Source organism: Vanacampus margaritifer, chromosome 5 (genome assembly GCF_051991255.1).
Source record: "Vanacampus margaritifer isolate UIUO_Vmar chromosome 5, RoL_Vmar_1.0, whole genome shotgun sequence".
Taxonomy (NCBI): domain Eukaryota; kingdom Metazoa; phylum Chordata; class Actinopteri; order Syngnathiformes; family Syngnathidae; genus Vanacampus; species Vanacampus margaritifer.
In genome coordinates, this window is record NC_135436.1 from 7,853,127 (window position 1) to 7,872,500 (window position 19,374).

Sequence of the window (19,374 nt, forward strand, 5' to 3'; positions counted from 1 at the left end):
CGATATTAACTCTTTGACTGCCATGGACGTTAAAAGACGTCAAGTAAAAACCTACGGAGGGCCGCCAATGACGTTAAAAGACGTCATCCAATTTTCTAAAAAAATTTTTTTAAACGGGTGGAGGAAAGCCTTGGCCAGCTGTGGTGAAAGTTTCAAGCAGATCTAGTTAGCCTAATGACTATTTTTGGCCCCTAGATGGCAGCAATGACTCTCTTTTGACAAGATTGGGTAGGCATCAGTAGAAGACGTGAGGCGGAGCTAGAGGGGACAATGGCTGGGGAAGGGAAGAAAACATGGCGACCGGTTGCAAGCAGCTCACGGTCGAGCAGTTTTTTTCAAAGACGAAAAGCATCGACCAACGCTAAAGAGCACATTGATGACGACGATGATCATCATCGATGATGATGATGGTGACTCCGAGGTTGGAAGCATTGACGCGGCAGTATAAGACGTGAGGCGGAGCTAGATGGCTGAGGAAGTGAACAATGGCGACCAGTTGCAAGCAGCTCACACTTGGGAATTTTTTTCAAAGACGAAAGGCATCGACCAACGCTAAAGAGCACATTGATGACGACGATGATCATCATCGATGATGATGATGGTGACTCCGAGGTTGACGCTGAAGTTGCAAGTGTTGACGCGGCGGCTATGATGACGTCATAAAGGTTCACCGGCTAGTGATGCTAACACCGGAAAACGCGGAGCACAACTGAGCACGCTCAGGCGGACGCTCAGGCGGACGCTCAGGCGGACGCTCAGGCGGACGCTCAGGCGGACGCTCAGGCGGACGCTCAGGCGGACGCTCAGGCGGACGTTCAATCGGACGAGCCCAGGCGGACGCTCAGGCGGACGCTCAAGCGGACGTTCAATCGGACGACGAAGAGTGTCCCGAGTCCAATGCATATTCATCGGAGTAGTGGGTACAGTCTGTTACTTGCTATTCCCCGGAAAAAAAGGCCGAAAGTGTAACGTCTGCACGCGAAAGGAGCCATCGCAAGTGAAACAAATCCTGCTGCGTCTCCTTGCATGCATGGGAGCGTTACAAAAAGAAAAACTGTATTTGAAACATCCACATAATTGTAAATAGTACCACAGTTGCACACATTTGTAAATAGTTTGCGAAATTGTTTTGTTGAATGGAAATAAACGGATTTTGCAACCAAAAAACACTTTTTCATTGTTGGTGATAGCGTTTTACAGAAGTAAAGCACTATTTAGGTGTTTGTGGCATCATTCATGGACAAAAAGAAGTGTACAATTCACTAGAGTGCATGAAATAATATCGTTTCACAAAAAGCTGGATTTCTCCGCTTTTTGTTTCAAAACAGAGCATTTTGGTGAAACTAACCATTTTCTATTGTTGATTACTGAAGAACGGAATAAGGTAGAAACAAACATTTTTTTCTGGTGAAAGATGAGAGTTCAATCTTTCATTTGGTAGTATGTGTGTTTCCATAGTCCAAACACAACATTTTCTGTGGACCTTGAAAGATCAGTCAAAATGCTTAAATCGGCCTGCACTGGCGACATCCCGTTTCTGAAAACGTCTGGCAGTCAAAGAGTTAAAGGTCCCAAAATCGATTTTATAGAAATTATTTTATGTCTTGCACTTGTATGTGTATGCTTTTATTGGAAGCGCTGTTCATGTGGTACACGATTTGGCCACTTAGGGGCAGTGTGGTTCCACACGTTCTGATACACAGTTAAGTTGTAGCCACATTAGCGAGTAGAAGGAAAAAGTCACGATCAAGTTATGCCAATAAAAGCCAGTGAGTAATGTTAACATGATTCTCTGTAAATATTCCTGAAGCGTTTTGTATGAATAGCCGTTCTTTTGAGTGATAAAGGTGGCGCGAGTAGTGTGCTAATTAGCATTAGCGAGTCAGACTGGAGAAGACCCATGACAATTTTTTTGCACATCTATAAATTCAGAAATCATCAAGCAGAAATCATTGTCAATCAAATTATTTTGAATTAAAAAAAATTCAGAAGCAAAAATCTATTCGGAATCGAATCGCAGACCCAATTATCTGAATTTAATCTTGAAACAGTCAAAGATTCCCACCCCTAGTGAAAACACAACCCTAATTACGGTTTGCCATGCCACAATTTTCTGTGACAAACTGATCTGAACAGTATTGCATGCTGAAAATAGGATTTGGTTAGCTCTGCACTAGCAGCTTTGCTTTGAGATGCCAATGACCCAATTTATGAGTTTTCCCCAATAATTTAAGCAATGAATGAACGCAGTCGGTAGATGAACACTTGTAGACAGACATAACAATACTCAGACATATTCATTATCCTTTGTTAAAAATAAATCATATTATTGTAGCTCACTGAGTCATTTAAAGTTATCATTGAAACTATTTTTTCTGTGTTTTTCTGTCTGTATTATGCTGCCCACAGGTGGCCAAGGCGTGTAAGTTGAGAAAAATGTGGCCCAAAATGTTACATTCTTTACATTCCAATTAATAATGATCTTATTATAAGTGCAATATTATGTAGAGCTATTTTTCTAATTAAAAACACAACACATTACAAACAGTTTTTGTTAAATGGATTATTGGCATTTCCATTACTTTAAATGCGGAATGCGATTTGAGACGCAAATGTTTTGAGTTCTGAGTTTGGTCACATAACGAAAGTATTTTAAGGCACCACATACCAATCAGGTTCATATTTTGGCCTTGAGTGTGAATTTTTAAATAGACTTATACAGCTTGTAAGAGTTTCTCATCCGTTTCTATTGTCTCTGTGATATGTAAAAATCCACAAAATATAAGCAATAACTTTTTAATTATGATAAATCTGTAAACAGAGACTCACAGTATGATATTTTCTGACAGCAGTATCTTCTTCTCCATCACAGCTCCCATTCATTCTTCAGCTGTGGGCTCTCTGATAAGACTCATAAGGAGAGGAGGCTGTTTGATGGGCTGCTGGACAGCCGACACTCTGAAACGAGTCCTGGAGACACGCCAACCCTCAGTCTTATTTGTCATCCAGTCCAGGTTGCTTTGTGCTTACCAGTTACAATTATAAAATTAAACTCATCTCAGATTCTTTTACTGTCGTGTATTATTCATCTGAGATGCACTGAAGAACCAAATAATGATGCAGAGTTGATATGGAAAAGGGAAAAGCTCTAAAGTCATTGACAGGGCATGTGTGGTTGAGCGCCAAAACAGGCGCATCTTGATTTTCGTGCCTGAGCGAGCCTTTTGGAAATTTGGCAGCCCGCGCTGCGCCACGCTGGCCTTCCCAGCGTACCGAGGGCATTATCCCCCCCCCCCTTCCCCCATCATTACATACGTATGAGGGGTGTGCCCAAAAAATTATTCTCATAAGAATCGCGATTCTCATTTAGCATGATTCAGAATCGATTCTAAATGTCCCAATTTTATTTATATTTTATACTGTCTTGCCTTTGTCTGCGTTTGCCTTTATTTGGAGCACTATTCATGTTGTACCCGGTTTGGCCACTGAGAGGCAATGTGGTTTCATGCGGTCTAATGCACTGTTAAGCCACATTAGAGAGTAGAAGGAAAAACTCAGGATCAAGTTTTTCCAATAAAAGTTTTTTTTTCAGCGTGGAGCCGTGCTTTTGAATGATAAAAGTGCCGCGAGTAGCGCGCTAATTAGCATTAGCGAGTCAGACTGGAGTAGATCATTACAATTCCTTGCACATCTATAGATTGAAGCAAAAATCATTGTCAATCAAATAATTTTGAATCATAAATCGTTCTTAATCGAAAATCGATTCTGAATGGAATCGCAGACTTAAAAATCGGAATGGAATCGAATCGTGAGACATTCAAAACTCCCCCCCCCCCCCACTAATACATACATCAGAGGACTGAAAACAGGAAACAGAAATACGAAGCGGCCTTCCAAATTAAAAGCATAGGTTTCAAAATAAGATCAGTAAACATCACAAACAAAAAACAACTTGACGAATTCTTAACATTATGGTTAGAATCTAATCATAATGTTAAGAATCTTTCAAGTTGTTTTTTGTTCATTAGAATCCTCTTTATCACACAACTATTGTTTAGCCCACCAGTTTTCAGATTTGCACCACGTCTCATGCCAGACTTGCACTGATCACAAATAATAGAGCCCTAAGTGTAAAAAAAATAAAATAAAATCACCTGATAGTAGTTAGCAGATTTTCCAACATTCTTATTAATCGGTGTCTTTTTTTTTTTTTTTTACAGCAGGTCCTGCGGATTAGTGGTAATCACACTCGACAGCCCAAGCGGTCGTTTTTTGTTTGTCGACACGGTGAGAGAATGGACGTGGTGTTTGGAAAACACTGGCTCTCACTCTGCTCAGACAGTCAAGGTCAGCACAAATCTTTAAATGCTATACCTGTAGTGTAAGAACTAAGAACATTGATTTATGAGCTTAATTCATTTCATGTCCAAGCTCATAACTGAATTTACTTGTACTTATATATCAAATCAGATCAGTAACTTTAATGCTAATATTAAAGGTATCCAACCTGGCACACCAAAATAACACGCTGGGCATTAGTCCCAACCATCTGCACAGATGGATTGGGAAAAAGCAAATCATCTCTCAGCGGCCAATAGTTTCATGTTGGGAATGTATACCAACAATGTTTAATTTTTTTTGTAGGTAAATATGTCCGTTCCGATCTGAATATGCCGCCGTCTTTGCCACTGTGGGGAGGACAAAGGGATTATGACATGGATGCACCTGTCACTGTATTTGGATCCATGCAAGCACAATTAGTGGGTATGTCACTAAAAAAAAAAACTACTATTTTTAAATAATCATTAATATATATTTAAATGTTTTCCAGGTGAGGCCCTTTCAGAAGTGAACACTGTGATAGATTTTGTGTACTGCTCACCTGCCCTGCGATGTGTTCAGACTGCACAGAGCATCCTGAAAGGTAAGGAAGATTCTTTCCCAAGTCTGATGGATTTGACATTCTCCTCATTGCACTAAGATAAAGGCATGTGTTTTTGTGGGGACAGGTATGCAGCAGGACGGCAAGCTGAAAATACGTGTGGAACCGGGTCTGTTTGAATGGACTAAGTGGCTTTCTGGGGGCTCCCTGCCTGCATGGATACCTCCTGCTGACTTGGCTGCAGCCCATTTTAGTGTGGACACCTCATACAGGTTGAGACTCATGAGAAAAGTGTTATTTCATAGGTGCGCATGCTCTTTTGGCACTTTTTTTTTGGTGGTGTGTGTGTGTGTGTGTGCAAGTCATTTATTTCAGCATAATTTACATAAATAAAATTATGATTACGATATTTTTTAGGTCACAAGATCCTCGAAGATGACATCATTCTGCGAGACGTGCTCACATTCGAAGCCAGGTCCTTCGCCGCTGCGCCTATGTTGGTCGCTCCGCTTTTATTTTAGTCTCAGTCACAGTACGATGCGATACGATGCGATACGATACCATACGATACGATACGATACGATACGATACGATACGATACGGTACGGTACGGTACGATACGATACGGTACGGTACGGTACGGTACGGTACGGTACGGTACGGTACGGTACGATACGATACGATACGATACGATACGATATACTTTTATTTTCCCCGTGGGGAACTTTTTCCTGGACTCCGTCCAGCTGCAGTTCACAGTAAAGAGAAAACAATAGAATAGAAAGAGATAAAATTAAAATTAAATAAATAAGAAGTGCAGCAATAAGTAGAAGACATCCCAGAAGTCTTCACAGAAGTATACATGTGTAGAGAAGTACATTGCACACACCCATATACACACACACATATACACACTCCTATATTTATATATACACACACATGAGTATGTACACAACATTGCACCATATGTCTTAACTGAGTTAATGTCGGTTGTTAAGCAATTTGATGGATGTCGGCAGGAATGAGTTCTTGTAGCGGTTCAGCCTGGTTCTGGGGGCCCTGAATCTCCTGCCGGAAGGCAGTAGCTGGGACTCATGATGCAGAATGTGAGTCGGGTCAGTAACAATTTTCTGTGCCAGTCTGGTGACGGACCGCTCATAAAGCATCTGTAGGGAAGGATGATTCCTGACCCCCATGATCTTCATGGCAGTCCGCACCAGACCGGCAATCTGTGACCTTGACTGCACAGTCAGGTTGCCGTACCAGGCCGCAATGCCGTATCTGATGATACTTTCCAATGCAGCCCGGTAGAACAACAGCATGATCCTCTGCTCCACTCCATAGACCCTAAGTCTGCGTAAGAAATAGAGACGCTGTTGGAGTTTGGAGCAGAGACTTCCAACATGTACCCTCCAGCTGAGTGTGTTGTCAATGTGGACCCCCAGATACCTGTCTGAACCCACCTGGCTGATGTGATTGTTTTTAATGACGACTGGCCTGTGGTCACTAACAGTTTTTGGATCAAATATCACCTCCTCTGTCTTTCCCACATTGAGCACAAGATGATTCTGGTCACACCGCTGGACAAATTTCTCTACCGCCGCCCTGCAGCAAGCTGACGATAGCTGTGTCATCAGAGAACTTAATGATAAAGTTCTCTGGGTGTGATGTCACACAATCATTTGTGTACAACGTGAAGAGGACCGGGGAGCTGACGCAGCTCTGTGGGGCGCCTGTGCTTATCAATCTGGGTTCCGAGAGGGAGCTGTTGACCTTGACTTGCTGTGTGCGCTGTGTCAGGAAGGAGTGATACCACCTCGAGATGTACGGGTTCACATTCATCTCCTTCAGTTTACCCAAAAGCAGGTGCGGCTGCATTGTGTTGAACGCTGAGCTAAAGTCAACGAACAACACACGTGCATAAGCTTTCGGGCCGTCTAGGTGTTTGCTGACCAGATGTGTGATGCTGTTGATAGCATCGTCAGTGCCGCGACCCCGCTTGTAGGCAAACTGAAGGGAATCGAAGTGTGCATCCACCTCCCCCCTGAGCCGAGTAAACAAAAGCCAAGGTCATAGAGTGCACTGAGGACGCTATTTTTTATTTTTATTTCTGTAAATTTGTTATTCATAATTGATTATTCATGCACAAATCTTAAAACAAGTTTTTTGTGGTTGATCGGCATTGGCATTGCAGAAAAAGAACAGTTTTATCATGTGTGATTTATTGTTTAGACATTTTAATGTTGGGTAAATTCAACATAACTATATAATGTAATATTTAAGTAGCACTAAGGAACTTTTTAACCTTAATAAAATATTTTCATAACTCTTCTGATGAAACATCGACTTAAAACTAGTTGAATGGTACCTTTCCCATGGCCTGAGGGGGTCGGTGTCATTTTTACTGGCACTAAGCAACTTTGAGGAGGATGGTAGGAACACTGCCACACAAAAAAACTACAAATGTGCCGACTGCTTCATGGCGTACGTCACTTCCACCTTTACTCATTCGTTACAAAAGTCAGAAGTCAATTTGAATGTACATTACCGCTTTTGTCCATATGGCGCCGCCATAAACAGCGTTAACTGAAAGTTCCTTAGTGTTGCTTTGAGTTAAGAACATTAGCTAAATTTTCACCCAACGTTAATCCAATATTTAATGAAATAGTTATGTAGGACCTGTTGACGTAACCGTGTTATTTAAATTTGATGAAGCATCTCTTATACCCAAAAATAAAGAGGAAGTGAGCTATGAGTATTTGAAAGTCCAAGGTTGGCTCAATAGCGCCCTCTACAAATTTTTAATGAAGCATCCTGATTGTATAATTCAACTAGATTTGTGAAAACTGGCAAAAAAGCATTTTGGAGCCATATGCTAAACAGGAAGTGGCCATTTTGATCTTATTTTGGGAATTGCACACCATTTTTGGCCTGTCACAGAGGTCATATTTTAAATATTTAACAAATACTAATCAGTCATTTCTCCCACTAATCTCTCAATTTACAGTAAGTAAAGAGTTTACATTTTGGGGAATATATATTCTTTTGTTTGTTTAAATTTTATTATGTTACATAAAGATAAAAATTAACAAAGAAGATATTGTAAATGCTGGTTTCAGATCACTTTTTGAGTTGAATTAAATTGCAGCATCCCCATAAACTTTTTCACATGAATATCTTTTGCGATGAGCTACAGTATTTCAAAAAACTGGCTGATCCTTGGTTGATCTAAAGCTTCACAGTACATTTCCTTTTGTTGAAGAAAGTCAAGATTCAACTGGGAAAAAGTCGAATAGAAATATGCTTGACAAATTAGGACAACGTGTTAAGCCATTTTGCATGTAACGATATATGATGAACCAGTAACAAAATGGCGTGATGTGTGAGACAATTCAACAGAAACTTATAATAACACATTTGGATCAACATCACATAAAGAAACAACAGTGAATAATCCATAATAATAACATATGCCTTTGCATCTTGTTCCAAAAAATGCTTTTTTGACATGCTCAAGTGATGTGAAAATCAAATAAGTACTTTTGGCAAATTATTTTTGAATCTGAGAAATGTAACAAAGAGCTGTGATTCTAACGCACAAGGATCAATCAATCAATCAATGGACAACATTTGAAGCACCTAAATGAGCAGGTATTTGTTTGTGTACAGACCGCTGAGCCCCATCAGTAAGCTTACAGTGTCGGAATCATACGAGAGCTACATGAGTCGAAGCCACCAAGTGACCAAAAACATCCTATCAGACTGCAAAAACACTGGTAAGATTTTGGCAGAGGATATGAATTAGGGCTGGGAATCTTTGATTGTCTCACAGATTCCGATTTTTGGGTCTGCGATTCGATTCAGAATCGATATTGGATTCAGAACGATTTTGATTGACAATGATTTCTGCTTCAATTTATAGATATGCAAAGAATTGTCATGATCTACTCCAGTCTGACTCGCTAATGCTAATTAGCGCGCTACTCGTGGCACTTTTATCACTCAAAAGAACGACTATTCATACAAAATACTTCAGAAATGTAAAAGAACGTTATCTTGATTATCTTGATTGTGACTTTTTCCTTCTACTCTCTAATGTGGCTACAACTTAACAGTGTATCAGAACACGTGAAACCACAATGCCCCTAAGTGGCCAAATCGTGTACAACATGAACAGTGCTCACACAACCAAGGGCAAGACAGTATAAAATAATTTAAGTAAAATCGATTTTGGGACATTCAAAATCGATTCTGAATCATACTAAATGAGAATCGCGATTCTTATGATAATCGATTTTTTGGCACACCCCTATTATGAATGTATTGAGCCATTGCCTGTGTATGCTTTTGAAGTACTTTTTTTTTTTTTAATGGCTTATGTGGCTGAACAATGCAAATCTATGCGTCTTCTTCTTTATGATGTACACGTAGGTTGTATTGTGTGAAGCATTTGTCCACTGTTGCATCCTGTTTCCGCTCTCCGTAGGAAACAATGTGCTAATTGTAGCCCACGCCTCTTCCCTTGAGGCCTGCACACGCCAGATGCAGGGTTTCGTCCCACGGACCGCCAAAGACTTCATCCAAATAGTTCGAAAGGTAGCGACCGTCATGTATTGTCGTCCCAAAAGACTTTTCTTCATCATGTAGTCCGCCTAATAGCATATGTCTTCTCTCTCAGTTGAGCCATGATAAGCATTTTGGACACAATTAAATACAATCACAATCCCATTGATACAGTAAAGAAAAAATAAATAAAATAATAATAACAATAATAAGGGACAGTCCATCTAACTAACAAACCTCCTCTCACTATGTTGGGAATAATACTGTTTAAGTATAATGGTGTTTCTAACGGCGATAATTTATTAGTAACAAAATAATCTACCCAATGTTACAACGTAAAAAAATAATAATATTAATATATAATCTAATAATCTAATAATCTAATAATCTAATAATCGAATAATATAATAATATAATAATATAATAATATAATAATATAATAATATAATAATATAATAATATAATAATATAATAATATAATAATAAATACATAATTTAAAGTGCTGGGTTACTAGTACCGCTGTATCTCACTGAGCAGCGAACTCGAAGATTTGTGAAAGGTGCTGTATTTTCCAAACAGTTTCTATGGTCAGTAAACAGTTTTTCTAATGACCACCATTTTTTTCATATGTTCAATATTTCTTTTATTTTTGCACTCAAATGTAAAGTGTGTGAATATTATTTCTTTTTAATATTTAAATTAAATTATAGAAATTTGTATTTCTACACATGTAACAAATTGCAATCTGTGGAGTATGAATAAATACCAAATCTTCTAAATAGTTTTTTTTTCTTCATTCTGCAACCATAAACATATTTTACACTACAAAACATAATAGAGAAATATAATTGCTTTGCTGAGTAATTAATTACTTGTACAAGGCAGTAACTGAGTTACTAACTCGATTACTTTTTGGAAAAAGTACTTTGTAACTATAAATAATTACTTTTTTAAAGGGCAAGTCAACTAAAAAAAATGTTCTCTGCAGCCCCACTAGTCTAAATTTGGCATTCTGGGTAATATTGCGTTAGTGGAATATGAGTTAAGCAGCAAAATCCAGCAGTTTTTTATCAATATCAGCAGGCGGCCATTTTGCCACTTGCTGTCGATTGAAGATGACATCACAGTTGCTCACCCGAGCAACTGTGATGTCATTTTCACAAAATGGCCACCCCCCTGAGATGGATTAAAAACGTCTGGATTTTGCTTCATAACTCATATTCCACAAATGTAATATTAATCAGAATGTCATGTTTAGACTTGAGAGGTCACATATAACATATTATTGTGAGTAAATATTTATGGTTGACTTCCCCTTTAAAGCAACATGCCCAACACTTATTAAAACTAACTGAATTCAAAACAACAAAAGTCAAAACACAATAAAACCGAACTAATGGAAAATCCTGAACTTTTATGATTCTGTTAATACCTAAGATATTTCTGTTTTTTTTCTTTGGGTCTCAAAGTGATAAAGGTTTTGGAAATCCTGAATTATAAACATTTATTTGGACTCTTAACGCTTCCTTTTTGTTTTTGTTTTTTTAGATCCCTTACTTGGGTTTGTGTTCTTGTGAGGAGCAGGGCAACTCGGGGCAATGGCGGATGGTCGACCCCCCCGTCCTCCCACTCACACATGGACCAAACCACATATTTGACTGGAGGGAGACACTTTTACATGAATAACATCTGTTGGATTATTAATCCCACCAAATACTGCTACTGTCTACAAAAGTGTGACGTCGGTTTCACAAATGGCCGCTCAAGTGAGATGTTCATTTGGGCAGTGTGAGGGAAATGTCACCAAAGTCCAGTTGTATGTTCTTCATAAATCTCAGTGCACTCTCCAAAGTGGTTGACTTCCAACTTTTTACATTATTAGCCCTTGATGTAATGTATTTAAATTGTTTAACTTATTGATATTTGGTTGTATTCTGCACATTTTAGTGAGAAGCCACACGCGTTGCCATGTTATCATGGCACTCTTCCTCTTTGTCACTACTGGCAAACTCTGTGGTCCCAAAAAGTCGAGGAAAAAGCAAAACACGCTTGTGGAGTGAAGCGTTTAGATCAAGAGTGTCCAAACATTTTTCTCCGAGGACCATACAGAAAAATTGAAGGATGCAAGGAACAGTTTGTTTTTACTTTAATTTATCAAGCACACAAAAATCAGGCAATCAAGCAATTGCATATTATATTATATATATATATATATATATATATATATATATATATATATATATGTGTGTGTGTGTGTGTATATATTTATGTATATATATGTGTGTGTGTGTATATATATGTATTAAAACTTGTATAGACAGGTCTGATGCTGCTAGATATTGTGAGTGGTAGAAAGTAAAATAAATAAACCATAAATGACTTTGTAATCACACCTCAAAAGCAGAGAGCGTTTTTGCACAAATAAGTCCAGGGTAATCATTCATTTGATATTTTCCCAGTTTGGACCCTGACACAGAGGACAAAGTGGAAGAAACCATTTTTGCATGCAAAAAATAATTATCTTTATTAGGGGTGCAAAAATGAGTGTGTTAATTTGGAGTTAATTTAAAGTTCCACCACAATTTTGTTTAACGTACGATTAATGACCGCCCCTTACTTGGAACGCCTGTACTGGGGGAAATCCAGTCGCAACGCAGCAGACACGTCCACGTCAAAATTTAGCAGTGATAAGTTTCATAATAATGCATATGTTTGTGGAGACTAGGGTCAAGCTGTAGTTTACGATTTTAAAGTTACTTCATGTTAAAGATTAGATAGCTCTTAATATGAAAAGAAAAATGTACTGAGCTGTCACCAATGTCTTACAAATACAATTATGCCATCTAATGGCAGAAAAATGACCTCAACACAAATCAATATCACACTTGATTTTTACAGTACATTACATCTTTTTAATTTTAACTAAATTTTATGAATTATTATGAAATGACTTATCAATGACTAAAAGATGCAGCCAAATTTCTATTAATTTAACATTTTTTTTCCACTTTTATGTTAACAAGAGTATGAAAACTCAGAAAGAAAATACTTTATTGTACATTTATATTTTATTTTATAAAATTAGCGATTAATTGTGAGTTAACTATTGAAATCATGTGATTAATTGCGATTAAAAATTGTAATCGCCTGACACTGCTAATCTTTATCCACCACATTATTGTGAAGAGAAGTGTCGCTCACCCTCACGAAATTTGCTGAATATAACATGAATTATAATGATTTGACTTTGTAGGTCCCACTCTATGTTACGTCAACACCCTTTGCATCATTTCTTAGAAAAAATAATAATAAAAAATGAAACGGTATACTAACTAATGAGAAGAGCTGCGACTGGGGTCAGATTCACATGCAGTTAATTCCATTGCACCTCTCTATGACAATTGTGTGTATAGGAAAATTTTATTGTCACTGTGATCCCATAAACGCAATCAATACAACAGCATCCTCTATTAAGTGATGAAATACTGCATAACATAAATCTCTGAAAGAGCCATTAACAGTAAGAAAATTGTAATTCAGAAGAACAAGGCTCAACAATCTGGTATTGATTTGCACACCTTTTCCTCTACACGCCTTTAAAACTTGAAGAAAATGCTAGTAGTTTTTCTTTTTAGTAGTGGAACCTCCAAAGTTGAAAACACCGCAAAGGTGTTAGTTCATCAACACTGAATTTGATCACAACCGATTATTTATTTATTTATTTTTGCCGCGGAAGTTCAGCTTTCAGCACAAATTCACTCCAAACAAAATTTTGGAAAATAATTTTATTTAAAATGTATACATGTTGTTTAGTTTTGTTTTGGACGGTTAAACATTTGACAGTGTAATTTGTCATTGCTGTGCTCTGTGTCAGTGGTGGCAAATCCACGTCCAGAAAGTAAAAAAACTTTGCCATAGTTTGGCCTTAGCCCCTGATGCTGACTAGCTAGATAGCTAGCTCCCTAGCAGGTAAACAAGCACCATGGGAGCTAGCGAGCTAGCTATCTAGCACCTGGGGCTAAAGGCAAACTGTGTTTTTACTTTCTGGACCTGGATTTGCCACCTCTGTTCTGTATATAGGGAAGAAAAATGTGTTTAGCTCAGGTCATTTGTATTTTATTACATAATAAACACACTATTTTTATATATACAGTGGATGCACACACGTGCTTGCGTTGTCAGTATCCACCCTTACTCACACTTTTGTTTTCAGATGCAGCAGTCGGTTTGTAGATTCCATTGTTGTTTTAATAATGGCTTCAAATGGAAAGTTACACTTTTCTCTGTATTTTGAAATATTCTACATCCTTTATAATGTTAATGTTCTTTTTTTTAATCATGTTTATGTTGATTTCTGGAAGGAAACTCTGGGAGCCATGCGACAAAAAAATATTATTGTACTAAATATGTGTATTTTATTTATTCTGTTTTCAACAATTTTGCACAATTGTAAATTTAAAATGTTATCATCTTAGATATTATAATGGAGTTTCTTTTGTCAGAGGTTGTGTAAAATCATGATATTGTTAGTCCACATTCAGTTGTTTTCTTTGCATTCTGTATTGTAAGGGAGTATGTCTAAATTCTAAAATCCAATTTCTGTAAGGTTAATTTTACTATTCCTGAGGGGGGGGGGGGGGGGGGAACAAAACAAAAACAAAGTGCGCATTCACAGTCGATACCATTCTGACATGTAAAGGAAGCTGAAGCATACTTGACGTAACACGCCAAGCCTAACTTCAAAATAACATTTACCTAATACAGGGGTGCCCAAGTTCGGCCCTCGAGAGCCCCTATCCAGCTTGTTTTCTATGTTTATCTCCACTAACACACCTGATTCATGATCAGGATCGTTATCAGGCTTCTGTAAAGCTTGCTGATAAGCTGATCATTAGATTCAGCTGTGCTGCAGAAGGAAAACATGGAAAACAGGCTGGATAGGGGCTCTCGAGGACCGAATTTGAGCACGACTGAAGTAATACATTAACGGCAATTTAAATAGCCTTAGTACACTTTTACTTTGAAATTTGACCACGTCGTGGCTTGACGGCTAGCTTGACTTCCCTTTTAGACGTTTCATCAGAGAGGGGGGGTTCTTGGTGTGGGTGTGCATCCTGTTCCCCGCTGGGTTGGGAGAGGCCATGCTGGTCGCTCCTCTTAACTTAAAATGAAAGTTTTACCCAAAATAAATAATTTTTTCCTCAATGATTCCATTCAAACCTACGTCTAACTGGTTCCAGTCGTTGGACTCGGCCGTTACAAAATTCTACTGGAATAAAAAAAAAAGAACCAAAGATTAGTCTATCTACTCTTCAGAAAAGTAAATTCAAAGGAGGTCTAGAGGCACCAAATTTTATACACTACTACAGTAGATATCTAACCAGCTACAATATATAATTCTATGGGCACAACCCAACAGAGATACTAACTGTTGGCTAGAACTAGAACAGAAGGATTGTAATAGCCTCAGACTTTTAGATTTACTCTTTGTTACAACATCGATTAAGTGACACAATTATTTTAAAAACCCAATGATTTCCGCGACCCTGACCGCCTGGTGGAAGGCACTAGAAATTGCAAAAGCCCAATTGGAGCCCTGTGGGCTTTCTCACATATGGCATAACCCCGACTTTCGACTTTACAACCAATCGTTTTATTTAGGTGTGTGGGAGCAGAAAGGAATTACACATCTCCACCATCTTTTCTCAGATAATATGTTTATATCATATACATCCTTGCTCCAAAAATACAAAATAAAAAACTGAATTTTTTTACATTACCGGAAAGTTAAAAGCATGATAAAGAAACAAATTCCAACACTTCGAGGTACGCTCCAACCGCCAGTTTTAGCTAAAGATTTTACCAAGCTTTCTCCGACAACAACAAAAAAACTCTCAAAAATATATGTTACTTTCGTATACTGATAAAATGTATTTACCCATCTCGAAATGGGAGACAGACTTGTCTGTAGCTCCGGAATCAGACTTTTGAATTCAAGTTTGTGTAACTATTTAAAATCACAAAACACACAAATTTACAACGTATCCAATATAAAATTATTCATAGAACATACTTTACTCAATATATGATGATGAAAATGGGACTCTCAGACTCCGACATTTGCCACCAGTGTTTACAAAACACTGCCGACACTTATTTTCATGCTTTAGGGTTATGCACTCCGGTTATGTATTTCTTGACTAAAGTCTTAGAAAAACTTTCCGCTATCTTGGACTGTAGGATACCTAAATCTCCAAACTTGCGTTTGCTAGGTGACCTAACAACAACTGACTTACCACGTAAACAATTTCAATCTACACTCGTAGCCCTTACTATATCGCAAAAAAAACAATTCTTGTCAACTGGAAAAATAAACAAACTCTGAATATTGACCAATGGTCTATCTAACCTCCTCATAAATGACATTTTAATGGAAAAAATATCTGCCTCGAATAAAAACCAAATATCAAAATTTATACAAACATGGTCTACGTATATAGAATCTTTTAATTTAAATCTGATTATCTAGTTCTGTCTGTTAGTGATACCCACCACATCGCAATAACTTATATTGCTGTTTCTGTATTTGGCAAGTTGCTGCCAGCAGGATCAAGCAGACCACATCAAATGACACCTTACAGTCACCAAATCCTCAAGATTCACTTCCAATGGGCACTAAGGGTTAATATTTGGAATCACTGCATGCCACTGGGTTAACTTTATAGGTGCTGTCTTGGAGGGTGCAGCGTTGCGGTGCTTTTCCTGGTGTCCGGGGCGGCGGCGCCCCGGCGCGGTCCGTCACTCCGTGCCCGGCGACGCGGTTCGGGGCGGGTGGGCCTCCGGGGTGCCACGTGGTTCCCTCTCCCCTCCCCCTTCCTCCCCCTTGCCGCCTCTCCCTCCTCGCCTCTCCCCACCCGTCCTCCGCCTCCTGATCTCTTCTCCCTCATCATCCTTCCTCCTCCTCCCCCCTCTCTCTGCTGCCCTGCCACCACCCCTTGTCCAATCTTGTCGTCTCCTCCCCCGGTCCCGTCCCTCTGCCCTGTCCGCCTTCCTCCCCAGGGCTCCATCCCTGACTTGGGGATCCGTGGGCCAGGTGGGCGGGTGGTGGTTTTGTTGTGCCTGCCCCGCTCCAGTGATCCTCCTGGCACCTCGGGCGGGCCCCAATATCCGGGGGGCGAGCCCTATCGCCCCGCCGTGCTGTCAGAGTCCCGTTGGGGGGTTGAGTGGAGTGGGTGGGGGCGTGGTGGTTCGGTGGGCGGGTGTGCCTCCTGCCCCCACCGGGTTGAGAGAGGCCCCGCTGGTCGCTCCTCTTAACTCACTGCGCTAGTTTTGCACAATACACTTTGTTAATAGACACATAGGGCACATAACACACACTTTTGGGGGTGGAGACACCGTCTTCGCCCTACAACTCCCCTCCAATTTTAATGCACCCCACAACTAGGAGGGCGGGTGTGTCGGGGTGGGGAGCCATCATTTGGGGCAGACCGCAGTATTAAGCAGCGCTGCGGTCCCCCATCTGTATCCCCGCCGCGCCCACACCCCTCCCAATTTTTTTTAATGCACCACATACACTCACCGACACATCTGGGAAGCAGGTGGATCGGAGCGGGGGGATATCATTTCCCTCTGCTCCATCTCACCTGCTCCCTGGGGTGGCGGCTTGGTGGGGGGATCAAGTGGCTGGGTGGGGGGGTATGTGGGTTTGGGGACCTGGGGGGGGGCTGTGGGCCAGTGGGGTGCCTGGTGGACCTGCCATGCCCCGTTGTGCTGCGTTGAGCTTGGGGCGCGGGCCGTGTTGGGGTCGGGGGGGGGGGGGGGGAGCTCCGGGCTCCTGGGTCTGCTATCCGGCCAGTGGCCCCTGCGGGCTTCTTCCTCTGGTCGTTAAATCGGTGGAGGCTGATGTCTGTGGATTTTACTGTGCTTCATCTATCCTTCTTTCCTTCCTTAATTTGTTTAGATGTTTCTGGGGTTGGTGAAAGATTCTGGTTGGTAACCCGGTGGGTAGTAGGTGATGTCTGGTCTGTGCTGGATTTCACTTTTCTTTCTTTTCTTTGATCCTTCCTCGGGTCTACTGACAACTTCACGACACTAGCGGGATTCTGAAGTATTTGGTTTAGGTGAAGGGTATGGGATTTTTAATAGGTTTTAGGTAAATTAATGAGCACACACTCACACGCACGCATATATGCACACACACACACACACACACACACACACACACACACACACACACACACACACACACACACACACACTCATGCACGTACAAAAAAAGAAAAAGAAAAAAACAAAAACAAGAAAGAGACAGAGCAATGATGATGACATGTCGAATTGTAAGATTACCGAATGAACAATACTGAGCTCTCTCTCCCTCGAAAAAAAAAAATGTGGTTGTACAACTTCCTTTTAAGGAATACAGCAAGGCTGCAACTATAGAGTATTTTAGTATTTGAATACTCAACTGAAAATTATATCGAGTACTGAAGTACTCGGATTAAATATATATTTTTGGGGATAAAGAGTAATTAAAGTACTTAAAATTATTTTTTTTAATCAACAGTTTATTTTTTCCAATTGTACATTACGTTATACGCCAGGGTAGAGATTGTGCATTTATGAATTTGGAGCAGTTGACCAGTAGGCCTAATAAGGCAAATTAAATTTTTCATTTTTCTTTTGCGCTACAGGTATAAAAAAAAAAGAAAAGAAAAGAAAAGAAGAAGCTTGCGATAAATGTAGCTTGTGATGAATCTGCAGACACGAAACACATTACCTACTGGAGTACTGCCCTACAGGTAAAGAAGAAAGACAACAGTTTGTGGAGTTGGAGGAATTTAAATCAAAATGTTTGGACATGATATGTTGTGTCCCCCAGGGGTCAGTGTTGGGGCCAAAGCTGTTTATATTGTAATGATTTGTGCAATGTGTCTCATTTATTGAAGTTTGGGTTATTTACAGATGACACAACTATTTTAGCTTCTGGTGAGAAAATGCATCTTATTTTGGGTACAATTACCTCTGAATCTAGGAATGTAAAATCATGGCTTGATAAAAACAAGTTATCAATAAATTTAAACAAGACAAAATTAGTTGTGTTTGGGAATGTTAAAAGAGGTAACTGCGCAAGATTGCAAATTGAAGGTGTAGATAAAGAAAGAGTAAATGAGATTAAATTCCTGGGGGTAATTGTTGATAATAAAATCTGCTGGAAACCACACATTAAATATATTGGATCCAAACTCTCTAAAAGCATCTCTATTCTGACAAAAGTCAAACATTTTCTCAACAAGAAATCATTACACATTCTGTACTGCTCTCTAGTATTAAACACTTTCAAGACATCATTACCTCTGTTTCTGTTGAAAAAAAAAAAAAAAGAGCTATAAGAGCAGTCCATAATGTAGGATATCTCCAACACACCAATACGCTGTTTCTACAATCTAAAACTGTAAAATTATTTGATCTTGTGGAACTCAATACTGTACAATTGGTGTATAAAGCTAGAGATAATTTACTGCCGGCAATATTGAAAATATGTTTTCAGAGAGACGGGGGGAGGTTATGGTTTGAGGGGAATTCAGCACTTAAAGACAAAGTACTCAAGAACAACATTGAAGAGTTTCTGTATATCTGTATGTGGAGTGAAAATTTGGAACAGGCTGAGTACTGACTTACAACAATGTCCAAACATAAACCAGTTCAAAAGGAAATTTAAAATCAACATTTTTGAAAAGTATAGGGATTAAGAAGTGCTTTTCAATAAAAAGTAACATTGGTTGATGTTTTTATTATCATTGTATTATTATTAGTTTTGTTGCTATTGATAAGGAAAAAATATATATGTACAGTGGAACCTCGGAGTTTGAACGTCTCGGAACTCGCACAATTCGGACTTCAACCAAAAAAATCTGAGTAAAAAATGCCT

General features: G+C 39.4%; 1 protein-coding gene across 7 annotated transcripts in view; it reads left to right on the forward strand.

The window, feature by feature from the left end:
• ubash3bb (ubiquitin associated and SH3 domain containing Bb) overlaps positions 1 to 14,022 on the forward strand; it is a 28,385-nt gene extending 14,363 nt beyond the window's left edge. For 2 of the 7 annotated variants that reach the window (XM_077566839.1, XM_077566841.1), the window contains exons 7-14: positions 2,873 to 3,014; positions 4,221 to 4,347; positions 4,645 to 4,764; positions 4,832 to 4,924; positions 5,010 to 5,187; positions 8,552 to 8,658; positions 9,369 to 9,478; positions 10,995 to 14,022. In XM_077566839.1, the coding sequence (XP_077422965.1) occupies positions 2,873 to 3,014; positions 4,221 to 4,347; positions 4,645 to 4,764; positions 4,832 to 4,924; positions 5,010 to 5,187; positions 8,552 to 8,658; positions 9,369 to 9,478; positions 10,995 to 11,132 (1,015 nt within the window). In that variant the 3' untranslated portion in view covers positions 11,133 to 14,022. Of the gene's footprint in view, positions 1 to 2,872; positions 3,015 to 4,220; positions 4,348 to 4,644; positions 4,765 to 4,831; positions 4,925 to 5,009; positions 8,659 to 9,368; positions 9,479 to 10,994 lie in introns of those variants that run through there. The other 5 variants (XM_077566840.1, XR_013294257.1, XR_013294258.1 and 2 more) reach the window with 5 other exon arrangements.
• Positions 14,023 to 19,374: the final 5,352 nt, after the last annotated feature.